The sequence below is a fragment of the Amblyraja radiata genome, chromosome 18 (genome assembly GCF_010909765.2).
Source record: "Amblyraja radiata isolate CabotCenter1 chromosome 18, sAmbRad1.1.pri, whole genome shotgun sequence".
NCBI classification, from domain to species: Eukaryota; Metazoa; Chordata; class Chondrichthyes; order Rajiformes; family Rajidae; genus Amblyraja; species Amblyraja radiata.
In genome coordinates this window covers 22,438,230-22,459,661 of record NC_045973.1, presented here as the reverse complement: position 1 = coordinate 22,459,661, position 21,432 = coordinate 22,438,230, and the positions used below count along the sequence as shown (strand labels likewise).

The 21,432-nt window shown below is 40.8% G+C and overlaps 1 protein-coding gene across 1 annotated transcript in view; it reads right to left on the bottom strand.

Annotated features, from left to right (window-relative positions):
* Window positions 1-15,533, bottom strand: part of dnah1 (dynein axonemal heavy chain 1) — a 223,664-nt gene extending 208,131 nt beyond the window's left edge. The window contains exons 1-6 of the mRNA XM_033036813.1: window positions 15,306-15,533; window positions 10,525-10,724; window positions 6,056-6,128; window positions 5,160-5,334; window positions 3,143-3,299; window positions 2,454-2,586 (exon numbers count right to left, since the gene is read on the bottom strand). Coding sequence (XP_032892704.1) covers window positions 2,454-2,586; window positions 3,143-3,299; window positions 5,160-5,334; window positions 6,056-6,128; window positions 10,525-10,704 — 718 coding nt within the window. The 5' untranslated portion in view covers window positions 10,705-10,724; window positions 15,306-15,533. The remainder of the gene's footprint in view (window positions 1-2,453; window positions 2,587-3,142; window positions 3,300-5,159; window positions 5,335-6,055; window positions 6,129-10,524; window positions 10,725-15,305) is intronic.
* Between the last annotated feature and the right edge of the window lie 5,899 nt (window positions 15,534-21,432).

Below are 21,432 nucleotides of genomic sequence, written 5' to 3'. Positions count from 1 at the left end.
ATACGAGGCCTTTAAAACTGATAATAGCATTTGCGACGGGGTCTTCCAGCGATTTTTCGTTAATAATTAACTAGGCTGAACATCTTCGATTTGAACAGCCTAGAGAAAATCGCGTTTTAAACCCGCCCCCCTCTAAACGGCGCCAAAATCGCGCACACCCGCAGCGACAGATTTTCAGCAACGCTTCAGGTAGGCTTTGCAACATACCTACACTGTGCATTCACACATCTATTCCCCTCATGGTTTTATATACCTTTATAAGATCGCCTCATGGAAAAATGTCCTAGTCTGCCCAAAGTCTCTGTAACTCTGGCCCTCAAGCCCTGACAGTATCCTTGTAAATCTTCTCTGATCTCTTTCCAGCTGAACGGCATCATTCATATAGTGGTGGAACCAAAATTGAACACAATACTCCAATTGTAGCCTCTCCAAAGTCTTGTATGAGTGTAATATAACATTCCAACACCTATGCTAATTTCTCTAAATGATGAAGGCCAGCCTTCTTCACCACCCAGAGAATTATATACTTGTACCCCTCAATCACTCTACTCCAACAACACCTTTCCTGTGGCCGGGACACTCCCACCGCGCAGCTGGCCAATCATCCCCTGTCTTTCCAGATGCACTTATCCCTCAAAATTCTCTCCAGTAATTTTCCTACCAGAGATGTCAGGCTTCCTTCTTTTTACTGACCAGAGGCTTGATTTCTCTCATGGGACACGAATCTCTCCCTTGTTACCCTTTTTCCCTTAATATACATCAAATCTCTTTGGATTCTCCTTAATCTTATTTGCCAAAGCTTCCTTATGCTCCCCTTTTGCCCTCCTGATTTTCTTCTTAAATATGCTCCTTAATCCCCTATACTCCTCCAGGGATACACTTGATTCCACCTGCCTATACCTGACCCATGCCTCCTTTTTACTGACCAGAGGCTCGATTTCTCTCGTCACCAGATTCCTTATCTGTCTTGCTCTTCACTCTAACAGGAACATGCATGCCTTGCACTCACACTATCACTTTTAAGCACCTCACTTTCTGGACATTGTTTTCCCCACAAAATCAACTCCAATCAACCCCTGCAAGCTCCTGTCTAATATCATATAATGGGATAAATCTTCAGCAAAACAAAAAGTGGTAGTGGAACTCTGCAGGTCAGGCAGCAGCTATGGAGGGAATGGATATTTTGTTTCTGGTTGGGACCCTTCTTCGGACTGATGGCGCAGTGGAGAGAAAGTTAGAAAAGAGAGGTGGAGGTGGAGCAAAACAATACAATACAATACAATACAATACAATTCAATTTATTGTCATTTGGACCCCTTGAGGTCCAAACGAAATGTCGTTTCTGCAGCCATACATTACAAACAAATAGACCCAAGACACAACATAATTTACATAAACATCCATCACATTGCTGTGATGGAAGGCCAAAAAAACTTCTCTCTCCACTGCACTCCCCTCCCCCCCGATGTCAAAGTCAAAGTCAAAGCCCCCGGCTACATGCGAGGGAGATGTAGGTGAGGAGGTGTGATCGACAGATGGGTGACAAAGGCTAGAGCTGAAAATTAGATAAATGGGTGTCTGATAAGGAAAGGAGGAGTGAAATGTAAATCTGGAGGGAAGGATATGGGTGGAAGACAGAAAGATAAAAGGGAAATGGACTCAGGGAAGGGTTCAGCATACAGAAGAGAGGGAAAGAGAACAGGGTGGTGGGAGTTTGTGGGAGCAATGTGTGTGTACGGAGTGGGTGGGGGTTGCAGGTATTACCTGAAAATGAAGAATTCAAGTAGCCTACCCAAGTGGAGTATGGGATGCTATTCTTCCAATTTGTATGTGGCCTCACTCTAGTAATGGAGGAGGTCAATGACAGAAAGGTCGGTATGGGAATGGGAATGGAAGTTAAAACAGTTAGCAACATGGGAGTTCAAGCAGGCCTTGGCAGAAAGATCGCGTGTTCAGCGAAAAGCACGCGTAATCTACGTTTTGTGTTGCCAATGTAAAGGAAGCCTCATCGAGAACACCAAATGCAATTGAAGAGGTTGGAAGAGGATTGATCTTGAGTTTGTACTAGGGTATTAAATCAGTGGTAGCAAATCAGGAGTTCCTTTTTCATCTGTACAAATTATTCTTTGATTAACCAAAATGGAAATAAAATCCAAATTATCAATATGGCTCCTAGTTCACTTTCATCATTTTACACTTAATTACCCTATTGACATGAACTCATTAAATATTGCCAATATTTGTACATTTTAATTATATTTAGAAATAAAAAGATTTTGATATGAGAGTTTTTAAACATTTAAAAAGACTGTTTTAGTCATCACTTTTAGTTGCTCCCAGAAACAGAATAACAGATGACATTTAAAATTATACAGACAAAAACAACATGCTAGAAAATGGAAAGAAATAATTAAATGCAAAAGACATCCAACATAATATTCTAATATACGTACCATGCCCCAACTTGTCATCTTTGGGTAGAAGCGCATTCCCTGGAATGGGTTTCCTATCATTAGATCCCTCCTCATAGCCAAGTTCTAACCATTCATTCGGTGTGCGACTTTCAAATTCTTCATCATCAAACACCTGTAGCGTATTAAGTGTAAACCGCAGCTGTTAATATTTGTTCAATGAAAGACGATGATAATTGTATGAAGAAGGGACCTGTCTGAAGAAGTGTCCCGACCCAAAACGTCACCTATCCATTTTCTCCAGAGATGCTACCTGACCCGCCGAGTCAAGGTCAATTGTCAAGGGCAAAGAAACCAAACCCAATCCCAGCTCCTACACCTGGATGGCAACCACCTTGAGAGCTGCTGTTTGGAGTTTGCACACTCTCCTCATGAACACATGCATTTCCATGGGGTGCCCATTTCTTCCGCAACCCAAAAAAGTTGATGGTTTAATTGACAATTGTAAATTCGTCGTTAGCATAAGTAAGTGGCAAAGATAATCAAAGGAGAATTGATGGGTATGTGTGGGAGAATAAACTGCATGGTTACTATAGTATAAGGAGAATGCTGCCTGACATGAGAGCAGTATCGAACAAAATATGGCACCATGGAGCTCAAATGGACCTAATGGCACAAACAACTTTCTTGTTTCACAGTAAATCTGCAAACTAGAAATGTATGTACAACACCTCTAATGGAAGATATACGGTGAATTGCGCTGGATTCTTTCCACTCTTGGCGCGATTCTTTTCTGGTCCAGAGTGACGTGGTATCAATTTATCCGAATTAATTCCTTCATACTTAAGCAGCTGCTTTAGATTCTGACTCTGGTATTGTCGTCTTCGCCTGTTAAAAAACAAAAATTAAGAAATGTTTAAATGCCGTTACAAAACATGATCAGGATAGTGGGAAGGAAAAGGTGAAGAGGAAATGTGACCACTGTATTTCACCATCACCACTATCCAGGAACACAAACAGTATTTTCAGGTAAAGCAGCAATTCACTTGCACGTTTTGAATATCCTATGTTGTGAATTGCATATTACATGTTGTTAATCTGGTGTACTGAATTCAATGTTCACAATATGTCCTGACCTACATTAGAGAAACCCAATGCAGACTGGGTGACTGCTTCGCAGCGCACCGACATTCAGGCCACAGGAGTGACCTGGGCTTTTGCATCTGTCTTTGCAACTGCATCCTTGCATTCTTCATTGGCAGACCTCAGTTAGTGAGGACCAGTAACAACATCATCTCATTGATAACAAAACAGATACACATCAAGGCTATGTGCTTAGACCACTGCACTACTCTCTTTAAGCTCATGCCTATGTTGCTAAGCACAGGTCCAATGCCATCTATAAACCCGCTGATGACACCAAAGTTGTTGGCGAAAAACATGTAGTGATGTTCAGTGTACCGGAGAGAGATAGAATACCTAGTTAGTGGAGCTGGAACAACAACCATTCACTCAACATCAACAAAACCAAGTAACTAGTCTGAAGAAGGGTTTCGACCCGAAACGTTGCCTATTTCCTTCGCTCCATAGATGCTGCCTCACCCGCTGAGTTTCTCCAGCATTTTTGTCTACTTTCGATTTTCCAGCATCAGCAGTTCCTTCTTAAACAGGTAACTAATCGTTAACTTTAAAATAGGGAACTCAGAAGACCATGTGCCAATTTTCAATGAGCATTAACATATCTTACAACCTGTCCTGGGCCCAGCACATTGAAGTAATCACAAAGAAGGCGTGTCTGTGCCTCTACTTTCTTAGAGTTTTTAAGTGATTTGGTATGTCAATGAATACTGTAACTTCTACAAATGTACTGCAGAAAATATCCTGACTGGTTACATCATGGCCTGATTTAGCAATTCCAATGCACAAGAATGCAAGAGGCTGCAGAGAATGGTGGATTCACCCTAGTCCATCACGGGCACAGCCCTCGCATCATCGAAAGCATCTACATGAGGCATTGCCTCAACATCCGGATCATGCCCTCTTCCCGTTGGTATCATTGGGAAGGAGATACAGAAACCTGAAGTCCAACAACACAACGTTCAGGAACAACTACTTTCTCAGAACCATTTGCTACTTGAACTGACCTGCACAACCCCAATCCTACCTCAGCAACACTATGGACCTTCTCTTGCACTACCATGGACTTGTTTTCCAATTGTGTATTTTTGCACTGATGTCTTTCTTTTGTGCAGTCTTTGTCTTTCACTACCTTGTGGAATTTAAGTGTAATTTATGTATATACTAGTGCATATGACAATAAACCCAACTTGACTTGACTTTAATGCATTTCCTTCTCCTTGTATCAAAATTGGCAATTTTGAATGAGGTTTTATGTGTTACTTAACTGCTACATTAAGTCATCTGATCTTGCCAATTGGAAACATTCCATTTATTCTACCCATCTCTCCTTACCTTTTCTGTGGTTACATACAGTATAACTAATTTGTTTTCTCTCTTTCCAAGTTCCAATGACAGTATCCAGAACTAAAATGTTAACAGTTTTTTTTTCCAACAAATGCTCCTTGACCTGTCGACAATTTCCAGCAGTTTGTTTTTATTTAAGAGCATAATTAGATTATCTAATAAACTTAAAAGCCAACCCACATTTCCAGCAAATGTAGAAATAGATCCTCAAGGTGATATCTAAAGTCATAACAAGAAAGACAACAGTAAAATGAAAGATTTCACCTTTCAATCTCAAGTTTGCGAGGTCGTTGTCCAGGAGCCACTTGAAATGGAATTTGCACCTTTGGCTGAAAGGATCGCAGTGTGAAGTCTGTTCTTGTGTGAAGTTCTGTATCCGATCCATATACCTGTGATTCCAGATGTGTTCCAATGTTCTCAGGCCCATGGAAAGCAGAAACTGAAATTAAATCAACACTGTTGTTTGGCATAGATAATGAAGCAGCTAGTAATCCAATAAACAGGAATGAGCATGATCTCCACAAACAAAAGCTATTTGATCTATTTCTGCAATTAAAATAAACAGCATTGGGTGTTTGATGATTAACAATGCCAAAAATGCCTGTTTCTGTTCTGTGTTGTATGTCAAGGAATAATGAGGTTTTAAATATACCACGTTGTGAATGCATATTACTATTTGTTAATTGGCTCATTTTGAATTAGGTTACCCAAAACCTTGGCTATCTCTTGGTAATCTTATTCCATTGACCATAGTTTGCTTTCCAGTTAAAATGAAATTCATGAATCATACAAGACAGAAGAGGTGCAACTCAGATAATGTTATTATCTTCATATTGCATGTGGTAGCATTTAATTTTACCCTCAATCTTGTTGCAAAGTGAGAGATGGTCGAAGAGGGTCGAAGTCCATCCACTGCGGCAAGAAACAGAAAAGAATCGAATGGTCCAGGTACTACAGCTCACGATAATTAAAATAAGTTGGGAAACCACATAAGCAAAGAAAATTACTGAGGGCAATTTAATACTCAATCATCCATTACTATTCAATGCTTTTGAGGGGAAACTATTTTATGCTTTACTATAAAACAATGGGACAATGAACCGTTTTATATGTCTTTATCCTTGTTTCCATTGAGGCCACCATCAACAACGGGCACTTACCTTCAGGAGTATAGTATTCTTGGCCTGACTGATTTAACAAGTGTCGTATTACATCGGGACCTTCCTGAACATTCTATAAATGAAAATCAATAGTTGAATGGTACTTTATGGGTACATGTACCAAGATATGTGAAATTTAATTTTTGCATACATAAAAACAACATGCTATTTAGACTTAAAAGTAAATTTAAAAACAATTATAAAGAACTATAATAAAAACTGAAGTTACTAAAAATGATTAGCATTTGTGAAATTAAGAGTTTAAGAAGCATGTTTTTTTCTGTCGAAAAACAAAGCCTGGTTTCTCCAGACAAATACATTGTAAGCTGTCATTTAAGACACAAGTTGTACTGCATTCATTTTCTCCAGTGCTATGTTGTGATATTACATAACTTACTCATACTAAGAGGGCAGGGAAACATCTGCTTTTGTGGCAATTGAATATTAACTGAAGCTGCAAGCACGGCATAATAATATGGCAGTGATTAACCCTGTTACAGTCCTTAACATTATGGTGACATTAAAGTAACAGTTACAGTTAATGTCACAATCTAATATACCACACTAATTTATGTATATTTAAAAAAAACTAGCACTGCATTATAAGTAAACATACTTGTAGATTGGTTATTGCATGTGAACCAATCATAGTAGAATAGCATCACTAACCCCAACTTGCTGTATACTTTATATTAACACCCACTTCCTACATTAAGTAGTCTTGGAAGCGGTAGTGACGAACTAACAACTAACAACCTGCTGTACCGCTATATTATGTGTTACAATTAAAGATGACTTTAAACTTCAGACCAGTGTAACATCAATCATTTACAATACGTAAATATATAAGGCACTTACAAATCTAAATTTCCTGACTTTTGCAATGATACAGATAGACAAGTGTAACTAGTCCTGAGTACCCTATAGATAAAAGAAAATGTCATGTTCAGAGCCAGTAAAGTTTCCCCAAAGGATGTCTCTTGAATAATGTCAGATGGTGGATATAATTTGCAACGAATAATCATAATTGAATCTTACTGCCATCATGATGAACCATACCTAATAAACACAGGTCTCTGGCAGTTGGCAGTGATTTCACAACTCCCAACATCCTCCAGCCTTTGCTGCTTCAGCCCTTGGAGAAAGCAGAACAAGCCACACTGACGATAAGGCCTCAGGCAGCTGAAATTAGAGACCAGTCCTTTGACCACTCCAATGGCCTTCTGACAATTCCGCAAAGTTCATTCTTACTGTTTCTAAATGTCTCTGTAATCATAAGCAGGGAAGGTCCATTTTTTTCTTCCATCCTGCTCTGCCCTTCAATATGGTCATGCCCGCTCCTCCATCTTAATATCATATTCCTGCATTCTCCGATACTTGTTAATCTTTTTTTTTTGTGTCTGGAAATCTATCTATCTCCTCTTTAGATTATTCAGCAAACTGGTTTCCCACCAGTTATGGTAGAGAAATCTTCAGGTTTACCACCCTCTGAGTGAAGAGACTTCTCATCTGAGTCCTAAATGTCATCCACTGCACCCCAAAACAGTGGCCATGTTTCTTGACACCACCAGTCAGAATAAACATCCTCACCACTTCCATTAACTAGTTGTCAGAATTGACTATGGTTCGTCAATATGGCAACTTGATTCAGCTGCTGACAGACACAAAAAGCTGGAGTAACTCAGCGGGTCACGCAACATCTCTGGAGAAATGGAATAGGTGACGTTTTGATCAAGATCGTGCTTCAGACTGAGAGTCAGGGAAAAGGGAACGAGAGGTGTAGACAGTACTTAGGACAAATGAATGGAAGATGTTCAGAAAACAGATAATCAAGGAAATATGGAGCCCACCGTAGTCCATTGTTGGCTGAGGGGTAAGTAATAATGAGTTAATACAGACAGTGGAACTGAACAGGATGACAGTAAAACTAGTTCAATGACTATGGTGGGGGCGTGACGGAGAGAGAGGGGATGTAAGGGTTACTTAAGGTTAGAGTAATCAATATTCAAACCGTTGGGTTGTAAGCTGCCCAAGCAAAATATGAGGTGTTGTTCCTCCAATTTACATTTGGCCTCACTCTGGCAATGGAAGAGGACCAGGACAGAAAGGGTCAGTATGTGAATGGGAGGGAAGTTGAAGTGTTTGGCAACCGGGAGATTACGTATGCCAAGGCGGAAAAATGCTAAAATATAAATTCATACTGTCATATTGTTCGTCAGTAAAATTATTTGTTATAGAAGTGATTTTAAAACATGAATTAATAAGTTAAAATAAAATATTATTAACTATATCTACATTTTGTGAACCTATTCAAATGAACCAGATTATGCTTGATGCTTTTGCTGTCCACACCTCAACGCTGACTTAAACCTAAAGGAACCAATACAACGGACATTATCGAACAACTCTCTCAATCATGCATCCAAGTGGAAGCACAAAGTCATATTTACCCACATCTAACTTACACTGCACTCCATACTCTAGTGCTGCCATGCAAAAGTTGGGAATTCAGAATGTGCCTATATGCATACTGCTATTAGCCAACAGTTCAGCTTGTCCAGCACATTATTTCTTCAATGGTCTTACTTCACCAGAATACATTCCTAATGCAATGTCACAATGCTCATCAATATTTTGTCAAACCTCTAACGATAGGTACTAGCAACATTCGTAATCTGCAGACATATTAATGTTTTCCACTCCAATTCCAGACCATTTATCAAGGTATTTAGATCTCTGCAGACTTTTCCTTTGCTGTTTAGTGCTGCGTAGATACCACTGACCACATATTTTGTGATGTCCATCTCTCAAAATGTTCTCACCTTCCCCCATAAATTAGGGTTTAGTGATAGCATGACTTTTTGTGTGAGAAATTGGATCTCGTGAATTTGATTATGTTTTCTGAAGGGGTGACCAAGAAGATTAAAGGGAGCTGTATGGTATACATTGTCTGAGTGTACTTTAGCAAGGTATTGCATGGTAGACTGGTCCAGAAGGTTAGATTACAGGAAATCTAGGCCAAGCTAACTAATTGGATACAAAATTGGTTTAAAGGTAGGAGAGGGAGTGGAGGCAGTGAGTTGTTTTCCAGACTGAAATAACAAGTAGTATGCCACAGAGATTAATGCTGGATCCACTGGTGTTCCTTAATACTGTCAATGATTTGTGAAATAATGTAGTAAGTGTATAGATGACATAACATTTGTTGGTATAGTGGTAGTTGAAGAAGGTTATTTGATTAATTGGGCCAACAGGCCAAAGAATGGCAGATGGAGTTTAATTGAGATAAATGTGAGATGTTGCATTTTGGTAAGACACACCAGAGCAACACAGAAAATGAAGGACACTGGGAGGTGTTGTAGAATAGAGAACTAGGGTGACGGGAGACCTAGCTCCATGAAAGTTGTGACACAGGTAGACAGGGTGATAAAGAAGGTAGAACCAAGGAACTGGTAGTTGTTGGTTTACAAAAGAAGACACAAGTACTGGTGTAACTAAGCGGGTCAGGCAGCATCTCTGGAGAACATGGATAGGTAACACTTCGGATTGGCACCCTTCTTCAGACTGGGAAAGAAGGTGTTTGGCATACTTGCCTTCATCGGTCAGGGTATTGAGTTCAGAAGTTGCGACATCACTTACAGCTGTACAAGACATTGGTAAGGTCACATTTAGAGTAACGTGTTCAGTTCTCATCACCTTACTCCAAGGAAAGTGTGCAAAAAAGATTCATGAGGAAGGGTTAGAGTTATAAGGAGTGGCTGGAGAGAATGTTGTGTAGGAAGCTGAGGGGTGACCTTATAGAAACGTATAAAATCATGAGGAGCAGAGTTAAAGTAAATAACCACAATCTTATCCCAGGGTAGGGGAGTCTAAAAGTAGACGGCATAGGTTTAGGGTGAGAGAAGAAAGATTTAAAAGGAACCCAAGGAGCAGCATTTTCACACAGAATCTAGTGAGTTTTGTTTAGATTACTTCAATTTCTTCCTGGGAGGGAATTTCATTCTATTGTTTCTTGGTCTATTGCTTCTAACAGAAACTAAAAGCTGAAACATAATACAATTATAATATCACCATATAATTTATCTTAACACTCAATACTTAACTCAAGAATACAGATCAATGACTGTGATCAATCCTTTGATTGTGCGTAAAATGAATGAACTGCCAGAGCAAGTGATAGAGATGGATATAATTACGACATTCAAATGACAATTAGACCGGCAGGTAGATAGGAAAGATTTAGAGGGATATGGGCCAGGCACAGGAGAGTGGGAGGTAACTTGGTCAGCATGGATGTTAGGATGAAGGGCCTTTTTTCATGCTGTACAGATCTATGACTATGATTACCCAACAGACAAAGTGTGTGGCAAATATTCTGACCGTGATGTGTCACTGTTGAATAGGAATCAACATCAATAGAGGTGATTTTGTTACCATTAGGGTCAATCAGTGATATTCATGGCTCTTACCCCTAGAATACTTAATGCTCCAGAACCAAGGATGTCTGAATAGAAGCCTGTCGGTGTGATACTTGGATATGTTCTGCCCAACTGTTCATCATTCACCGTAGTCCTAGAGTCTAGTGAGTTTGGTTTAGATGACTTCAATTTCTTCCTAGGGGGGAGTTTCAGTCTATTGCTTGCTTCCATTCTCCATCAGAACCTAAGAGCTGAAACAAAATACAATTACATTATTGCCATATAATTTATCTTAACGCACAATACTTAACTGAAGAATGCAGAACAATGATAGGAGTCTAAATTTATGTTTTAACAAAATAATTAGAAAAATACATTTGCAAGTTGAAAGTGTAAAATTTTATAATTAATGACTAAAGAAAAAAAGAATAGTATGCATTTATTTTAAGGCAGAGGGCTAATGATGTGCCAAATACCATAACATAATGGAAGAGGAATGGAAGATTCCTATCACTATCAATAATGGAAGAGAAATCCATGATAGACTTAAAGGGAAAAAAAAGATAAATTGAAATGATATAAAAAAATATATGTAGTGTGGGGAAAGGGCAAGGAACTGATGCTCAGCCAGCTATCGTAGTGACCTGTAGAATTCCATGACACTGTAATCAAAAGAATATATTTATTGGTACAAGACAGCTGAAATGGGTAAACTATAACAATGAATGGTTGTCCATAACATTTGTCTTCTTGTCTGTTTACATTTTAGGGTATTGGGAAAGATGAAAAGATACAAGTGTCTTAAGAAGTGTCTATGGGCCATACTTAAGAAGTATGGTCCATAGTGTACGGTTCTTATATTTATGAAACTCTTGAATATACTAATTCTAAAACCACATATTTTCTTGGTGAACAAAAATGCTGGAGAAACTCAGCGGGTGAGGCAGCATCTATGGAGCGAAGGAAATACGCAACGTTTTGGGCTGAAACCCTTGCTGAAAATCTTCTTCTAACATTGCCTGCTTAGACGTAGTAGCATAGTGACTGAAGTGATGACATTAGTGGGCAGCATGGTGACATGAGGGTACGACACAGTGCTGCAGCAGTAGAGTTGCTGCCTTACTGCATTAGGGACCCAAGTTTGATCCTTACTACAGGTGCTGTCTGTACGGAGTTTGTATGTTTTCCCCATGGGCGCGTGGGCTTTCTCTGGTTTCCTCCCACATTCCAAAGACGTACAGGTAAATTGTCCCCAGTGTGTAGGACAGTGCTAGGGAATGGGGTGATCATTGGTCGACGCAGACTTGGTGGGTCGAAGGGCCTGTTTCCGCGCTGTATCTCTAAACTAAACTACAGTATTGAATTAGTAATCAGAGGCTTATATTTATGATCTGGAAATACAAGTTCACATCCAGGAAAAGCTGGTGACCTTGAAACTACCAGCCTATCATAAAAATCCATCTGGTCCATTGCAATCTTTCACTGAAGGAAATCTATCCTACTCTAAAGAAAATATACACCAGCCTAAACCTGTCTCTACTCATAACTATCACTCTCCACCTTTGGCTGCAACCTTATAAACCTCCTCTGCGCCCTCTCCAATGCTGTTACATCCTTCCTGCAGTGTTATATCCAGAATATAGTATTCTAGCTGTGGACCAACTAACCTCCTCGACAATTCTGCACCACTCATCTACTCTTGGATTGTGCAGCTTGGTCCATAAAGAAGATATCCCATTTCAATTCTTCACCATCTAACCTACTCCTGATACATTCAGCGACATGCACATGCACTCCAAGATCTACCTGTTTGTTTATACTTCTTAGTATTGCATCATTTATTATTATTTCCTTGCCTTTCCCTCATGCATTACCAGATTTAATTTCACGCGACACTTTTGTACCCAGTCCATCGATAGCTTCCTACAGCCAAAATCATCAACCACAACCACAATGTGACATTGCCATACTTCTTAATTGTGGATCCTACATTTAACCCCCAGTTATTTATATATACCGCAAAAAATAAGGGATCTAATCCTGAGTCTGCTGAATTCCACACAGACTTCAGTCGCTTACATTTTCATTGCCTTTTGCTTTTTGCCACTGAGCCAATTTTTAATTCAACTTGTCACTGTTCCTTGGAGCCAGTGAGCTTTTAGTTTCATAACCAGGATTTTGTCATATACTTTGCTAGATCCATGCAGATTATGTAAAAAAATTCTACCCTCATCAACCCACATTAGCTCCTCAAAAGTCTTCCTTTAAAAAAATCCATGTTAATTGTCCTGGGTTGCTGCAGATGTTGATCCATTCTCTCTCCTCTCTGAATTGTTCAGATTTTCTATTTGCTTCACTGGTGTGAACCTGGGACAGAACTTTTCCCTCATTCTCAGGGGGTCTGCCACAAGCTAGCCCAGCCCTCTGACTTCCTTGCAATCCACTCATAGTATGTATCTCACTGTACGGAATTTGCATTTTTCTCTTGAGTAACTGGCTCCTTAGTGATGGCAAAGGCAAAAGGGCACAGTCATGATGAGGGGAAGTTGCAGCGATATAAGAAGATATGTTAATGATCAGGGGAAAAAATAAAACTGAATACGTTGAGGTATGATGTTAAAAGAGTTTTAAAAGTGCTGGAGGAACCTAGCATGTCAGGCAGCATCTGTGGTAGGAAATGGATAGACTACATTTTGGGACCAGATTGCAAATTACTGACCCATGTTAAGAGATTCATTTTTATGTTCAAACTTTCAAAAGTTGCAGCAGGGTATATCATGCAACAGAGATTTCTTCTGGGTGCTCTGGGTTCATCTCACATCCCAAAGATGTGTTGTTTATAGTTTAATTTGCCTCTGCAAATAATTGCTCTTTGTGCATAGGGAAATGGATGAGAAAGTGGGATAAGAGTTCAAGAGAGTTCAAGAGACATTTATTGTCACATGCACCAATTGGTACAGTGAGAACTAATGTAAATTGGTGACCGGTGGTCAGCTTCAGTGGGCCGAAAAGCCTGTTTCCACGCTGTATCTCTAAACTATAAACTAAAAAATAATTTAACCCCTCCATCTGCTCCCCTTTCATCAAGATCATAGTTGCTCCATTACCATCTTCCCACACCAGCCCCATATCCAAAAAATATATGTATAATTAATGGGGATGATCAGCCATGATCACATTGAATGGTGGTGCTGGCTCGAAGGGCCGAATGGCCTACTCCTGCACCTATTGTCTATTGTCTAATTGAATCCTGTCCCAAACGCTACATCATATCCAGACAGAAAATAAAGTGTTTTTCCTCACGTTGGACTTGAGTGATTACTGTAGGCAGCCAAAGATTCAGAAAGGGAAAAAGATGAAGAATTGGAAGCCTAGGGTGATCCTAACAGAATGCACATGGGTTTTCAATTAATCCAGGGATTGAATCTCAAATCAAAAGCACCATTTTAACGCAGTGTTGTTTGAATCAGTGCTGTTGTCTCTATCAGTCTGGGCTCAATCTTGACTTCTGGGACTGTTTAGTTTAGTTTAGTTTAGAGATACACACAGAAACAGGCTCTACGGCCCACCGAATCTGCTCCAACCAGCGATCCCCACACACTAGCACTATCCTGCACACACAAGGGACAATTTTATGATTTTACCAAGTCAATTAGCCTACAAACCTGTACGTTTTGGAGTGTGGTCGGAAACCGGAGCTCCCAGGGAAAACCCACACAGGTCATGGGAAGAACATACAAACTTCATACAGACAGCATCCATAATCAGGATCGAACCCGGGTCTCTGGCGCTGTAAGGCAGCAACTCTACCACTGTGCCGCTGCTCTGTCTTTGAGTTTGCAATTTCCCCCTGTGATCACATGGGTTTCTTCCTACATTCCAGAGCTATGCTGAGTGGTGAGTTAATTGGCTACGGTAGATCAACCCCAATACATGTGAGTGACAGGAGAATTGAGGCAAGTTAAAGAGCAGAGAATAGGTTATACGAAAATAAGTGGGGGAATGGGATGCTGGAATGCTCTGATTGCCAGCATTGAATCAACAGATCAATGGCTTACTAAGTCATGAGGAAATACAATAAGAAATTAGTTGTCTTATCTTGGACCTCAATGGCCAGAAATTGATGCAATATTCAAGAATATCCTTTCTGTGATATGATGAAACTTCAGTATAACGATCTCTGAGAAATGATTCTGCTTGGGCATTTCTGGTTGGGTCTTTTTTTTATTATTAAAAATGGATATTTGGAATGTACTCTCGCTCCAGTTTTTCCTCTCCAGCTAGGTCAACCCCGTTAGCCATGTTTTATCTATGCTTGTTTAGTTTCTTAAATAGGGATTTTTTCTTCGGCAGAATTGTCTAAAACTAGACATCATAGGTTTAGGGTAAGTGAAAGGAGGTTCAGAGATCTAAGGAAGATTTTTTTCACCTGGAATCTGGAACTCATTGCCTGAGAGAGTGGTGGAGGCAGAAACTATCGCAAACAGCGAATAAGTGTCCAGATGAGCACTCAAACACCAAGATATGGAAAGCAATGGAGCAAGTGCTGGTAAAAGGGGATTATTACAGATTACAGCCCCCAGATAATTATCACAGCCCCCAGAGAGTTTTTTTAAAAGATAAACATGGAAGTAGGCCATTTGCCCCCACCGAGTCCACGCCGACCATCGATCACCCGTTCACGCTAGTTCTTGGTTACCCTTGGTCTCTGGCGCTGTGGTCCATGTTTCAGCGATAACTGTGGTTTTTTAGCGTTGATGAGTGGGAGAGGGAGAGAGAGAGAGTGAGAGAGCGAGAGAAATAAACCTAATACATCGTGGAGTCGCACTTACGCTGGGTTAATGGCAACTGTCGCTCCGTCGGGGATGTTGAGCGTCTGCACCAGGCCCGCGTCTCCTGGCAACCGGACGCCACGCGCCGTTACCAGGAAGCAAACACCAATTTCTCTTGTAGGGTTGGGAGTACAAAGTACATTAAAGAGAAACCATAACTGTGCCTTCTGAACAAATTCCTATTAAAGAAAACATTGCAGTTCAATATTCAGGAATAATTCTAAAATTTAAGCGGTTTTAGCGATGTTATTGTATCATATTTCTGGATGAAGCGATGCTCCTCCCCCAGCATTGCTTAGAAATGTGCCGTCAGAAGTGGCGGGTGATTGGGAGATCGCGCCTTCGTGGGGAGGGTTCAATTGTGTCAATTGTAGGGTTTGCTCCGCATTATATATCGTGCAGTTCCGTTTATTTAAATGCTCTTGAAAAAAAGGAACCAATAGAGATCATTAAACATTTGCAAAGGCTTGCTTCGAGACTCCAATGAGATGTGGTGGGGAATTTTCTTGGACAGTGAATCATTGTGGTATGACATTTTCCTGGATATTTGGTATATCATCTTTGAACAAACATTTAATACCAGTGTTTCCTTACCAAATTAACCGCATGAGTGCATGATAGGTTGTCCTGCAATTAATATTTTTTGCATATTTAATGAATTACATAATTATGAAAAGCAAATATTACCTTCTCCTTGTTCTCTGCAGTTTTATATTTGAGAACCACGACTGAGCCAAGGCTTGTTCCTGCTGATTACAAACTGCCTAAGTATTAAAATGTGGACCTATCTTAATAATCCAGGCCGAAATGTCACATATCCATGTTCTCTGGAAATGCTGCCTGACCCACTGAGTTACTCCAGCACAAGAATTCAGGTCATGCCCAAATACAAACTAGGCAAATACCAAAAGGTTTATTGTGCTGTGTGCCAGTTTCTTGACATAATAGTCATGAGAGAGGAGGGATGAGCAGGGAAATCATTCTCTGCTCAGCTCCTCAGTCTCCATGGTGGAACTTCCCCCAAAGATTGACTAAGATGTAGTATTTGGTGGACCACATCCAAATGTGAGCATTTACACAAGGCGTGAAAATATTGGAGACTGGGTTTGTTGGAATGCACACTGTCATCCAAAACCACTTGGCACATGAAGGATGAACGTTAAATTTAACAAAGTTCTTTTCAGCTGTCCTAAATGCTGTTTATTCAGAATTAACTGCCATAAGCCTCCATGACAGGAAACCAAGCTGTAAAGCGTAACTGTGATCTCAAAAATCAGCCTGGAAAAAGGTGCACTATCAGAGCAGACTGTCTGCCTTACAAGAACATTCTTGTCAAAAACATTCAAACATGTTGTTATTTAAGCATTTAAAAAAAAAACTTTTGTCATTTTTGCTCAGTTTTTTATTTCATAGAATCTACCTGGTGAGAATTACATGGCACACCTTATTGCCTACTTTGTATTTGGGCACCACCTGGACTCCTGTGCTTTCAAGTAAAAAGCCTCTTCAAAGCACATTGCTTTAGTCCTTTCTCTATTATCACCCAGTTGCCTACTTATTTGGCAAAAACAAACTGCTGGCGAAACTCAGCAAGTCAGGCAGCATTTTCAGAGGGAAATGGACAGATGACATTTTGGGTTGGAACCCTTCTTCAGACTGCTGGAATAGAGAGGATATAACTAGTTATTTAAGTGTGTAATATTAATGAACATGGTGCAACAATTAATAATGAATTTATATTATTCATGAACATTTCCCTTGATCTTAATGATAGTATCTTGGTAGAGAAATTATATCACATGCTCTCTCTCTCTCTCTCTCTCCCCCCTCTTTTGTTCAGGAGGAGGATTAGGGATTTTGCCAACAGATGATCCTCAGTTGCTAATTAGCGACTGCATTACCCCAAGATATGCAGATTACTACATTCACAGAGTGTACTTTGTTTGGCTAAGGCAATTCCATCTGTTACATATGTCTTTTATTTAGCCCTCGGTTAACTAAAATGGATTGTCTGACCATGCACCTCACTGCTGTTTGTCTGAACTGAAGTATAATCACAAAGCATAGTCAACAAAATAATTTTCAAATGTAATTACATTGAAAAGATTATTGGTTGCTCTTTTCAATGTAATTACATTTGAAAATTATTTTGTTGACTATGCTTTGTGATTATACTTAAAGTTATAAATGGCATTAACCTGACATCTCTGCTCATTTGTTGGTTTTATTGATATTAATGTGATTAAACATCAAACTAACTCTTGCAAAAATATACATATTTAAAGACAATTACATCCAATGCAAATTTAAGTGATCCTTGGTACTAATTCAAAGAAAATATAAACTTAGAAGACATCTCACCCACAAAACTGGCTATGCTCACTGGATGAATTAATCACAAATGGCAGGGTTCATTGATTGCATTCATTTATATATCTTTGGGAGGACTCAAAACCAAGTTGTTTTTTAAAATGCAAGAACACTAATAGACATTGTTTAGGGGCTTTAATTTTAAATTAATTTACTAAGGACCCTGATTCCTGAGCCTCAACAAAAGTCATTTTCAGTCATTGAAAATCAAGTTACTCCCAACTTGATACTCACCTGTTGGCACTGATTTAAAATGCTTATTGTTTGCAAATAAACCCATTTTAAGTCGTATCAATCAAATGTAAAGAGAGTCTAATCATTAAGTATACCAAGAGATCTTCTAAAACAAAATAATTTAAAAAATTACATCAGATATCATTGATTACGTGCATTGATTCATGGGAAACATGGTTGTGCAGAAATTCAAGGCAAACACCCTTCTCAAAGCAACTATATGTTTTAGGAAATAATATGTGTCCATATTCTCCTATTGTGACCAACGTGGAAACTCTGGCCTGCTTTATTAAGACTTTCCATTTCTGGAAGGTTCTTTGCACATCTTGTTACCAAATAGACCAGTAGAAATGCAGATTCTCTGTGTGCACGAGTATAGTTAAGTAAGTCACACTATTAAGAGAGTCGCCCTTGTCAGAATCAGTCAGCAAATGAAACATTGTGGGGATTTTACTTCGGAGTCACGTGAGTGACTACGTGAAGAAGCCCGCCACGACGCATGCGTGTCATATCGCTTTCACGCTTGCGAAACGACAAGCGGGGTGGAGCGTTCCCCCGCAGCGGTAAGTTTGAAACCACGACCTGCAGGTAAGTGATTTACTCTGCGGTAGTTTTTGTCCCCGCGCTGTTTTTACACGGGGGGGGGAAGCTGGACAAAATAGTGTCCACAAGTGCTGCGAGTGAAGCTGGCTGGGGAGGACCGCGAAGTTGCGGGAGCCAGCAGCAGCTGAAGGCACAAGCCCCGTAAGGGATCAGCTGTGCCGACTTTTGGTCCCGCGCCGGCCAGAACACCACGGCCGGGCGGGAGACTATTCAAATGGGGCCGTCGACTTTTTGACAAGTCGAAAACGGCAGGAGACGGGGTGGAACGACGTTCCCCCGTAGCGACAATTTAAACCTGGACCTGCAGGTAAGAGCTGCGGTCTTTTTGTGTTTTCCCATGCTGATTACAGGTGGAGAAACCAACGGGCTGCGACAAAGCTGGTGGGCTAACAGCGGCCAGTGGCACTTGAATCACCTATAATGGGATCAGCTGTGCCCGATGTCGCCTCCGCACCGGCCAGATCCACTCCACGGCAGTAAGGACAAAGCTGGTGAGGGAGGACCGCGGAGCAGCGGGCAGCCAGCAGCAGCCAGCGGCACACGGATCACCGATAGTGGGATCAGCTGTGCCCGATGTCGCCTCCGCACCGGCCAGATCCACGCGGCTGGGCGGAAAGGCTAGACACAAAAACAAACAAGGTCGTGGACTCAGAGGAGTCCGACTTTGAACAAACGCGGGCGGCCAGTGACCGAGAGCACTGGAGCCGGATGGAGCGGTGTGTGGAGCATTTGCTCCAATGTGACAGACTCCGGGAGATGGAGTCGGGTCACTGTGGGCCCTATGATAAACCCACAGCAGTACCTCTTGAAGGGCTGCACAGTGCTTCTACCTCATCAGAGGGGAGCACTGAGGGTCAGTTCTGGGCTGACCTGGAAGAGGGGTCCGCAGAAGGAAAGACAAGTGTGCAAGGGGTGCAGGAACGAGAGAACCTACTGGACTAATAAAAGGGACTCCAACAAAAACCCACTACAGCCAAAGACAGCACCCCTACGCACCCACCAGCAGAACTGGTGAAAGCTCGAAGGCCCGGTACTCGAAATATGTATTTTTTAGGCCATGGCCCAGGCCGGCCTTCTTGGAAGATGCGGGGACCTCCAACGCCAACCAAACCGAAAATCCAGACACCAGCGCAACAACAGCAGCGAAGAACCTACAAAAAGAAGTAAACCTGCCACTGGTAACTATGGAGGTGGGTGGGTCTGGTTCCCTATAAAATACAGGGAGCATGGAGGTTGGGGGGAGATTACACTCTTTTCTGAATGCATGGAGCATGTTAACAACCGATACTTACATCTTAAGCAGTATCCAGGGATATACAATAGAGTTTATACACAGTACAGCCCTCCAGTTCAACATATACCGAACCGAATGTTCGTGCTTTCTGATAAAGAAAAATCAAAAGCGCAAGCTGAACTGGAGCGGCTTGATGTAAAAGGTGTAATTGAGAAAACTCAACACGAACCATTCGAATTCGTGTCCAATATATTTACCAAAAACAAAAAAGATGGTGGTTGTCGCATCATCATAGATCTGACAAAATGGAAACCTTTGTTACTGCTAAACAATTAATTTCCAAAGGTTACTTCATGGCCAGCATCGATTTAAAAGATGCTTACTATTCAGTGCCTATACGAGGTGACCACAGATGTTACTTAAAATTCAACTGGATGGGACAACTCTGGCACTATAAAGCACTGCCAAATGGGTTATCATCAGCCCCAGGCTGTTCACAAAATTTTGAAACCAGCCCTAGCGTTTCTACGGAAACGTAAACACATGGTCATGGCATATTTAGATGACTTACTCATTGTGGGCAAAACTTTGGAATTGGCCAAACAAACTGTAACAGCCACAAAACAGTTATTTGAAAAACTGGGATTTATTATCCATCCAGTTAAATCTAAACTAACGCCTTCCACTACTATGGACTATTTGGGGTTCACCATTGACTCAGTTCACATGTCGGTGACACTGCCTAAGGGAAAGGCTAGAGATTTAATAGAGGCTTGCAATAACCTCATTGACATCAGCAAACCATCCATCAGATTGGTAGCAAAAGTAATTGGCAAAATGGTGGCTGCCTTTCCAGCCACACAATTTGGACCTCTACATTACCAAAACTTACAGAGAGCAAAAATACAAGCACTCTAAATTAATGCAGGTCACTTTGACAGACCTATGAAACTACCAATCAAGCTAAAATGGAACTAAAATGGTGGATAGATAACATCTGGCTTTGTTCCAATCCAATCATTGTCAGTAACCCTTCCATGGTACTACAAACTGATGCCAGTGCACTTGGGTGGGGAGCCACCAATACCATCACCAGCTGTGGAGGTAGATGGACTGCTCAGGAGGCATCATTATTACTCACACTGGGCATAAACTACCTGGAAATGTTGGGTGCATTCCATGGCCTAAAGTCATATTATACTGGGTCATATCACCAGCATGTTAGACTACAGATAGACAATACCACCGTGGTAGCATACATTAACCACATGGGTGGAAACAAATCGACATCATGTGACAATCTGGCTAATACAATTTGGCAATGGTGTATCCAGAGAGATATTTGGATATCAGCCACTTACCTACCAGGAAGACTAAATTTAGTGGCAGACACCAGGTCACGCAAATTTAATGAAAACACCGAATGGATGTTGAATAAAAAAGTATTTGCTGATATTACAGCAAAATATGGAACACCAGATATCGATCTATTCGCATCCAGACTTAACCACCAGTTATCAAATTATGTTTCATGGGAACCAGACCCTGGGGCAGCGGTGACAGATGCATTTTTGCTGCATTGGGGGGAAATTGTTTATTTACGCATTCCCTCCTTTCTGCCTCATCAGTCGGGTATTAAGGAAAATACAACAAAACTCTGCATCTGGTATTTTGGTAGTACCCGAT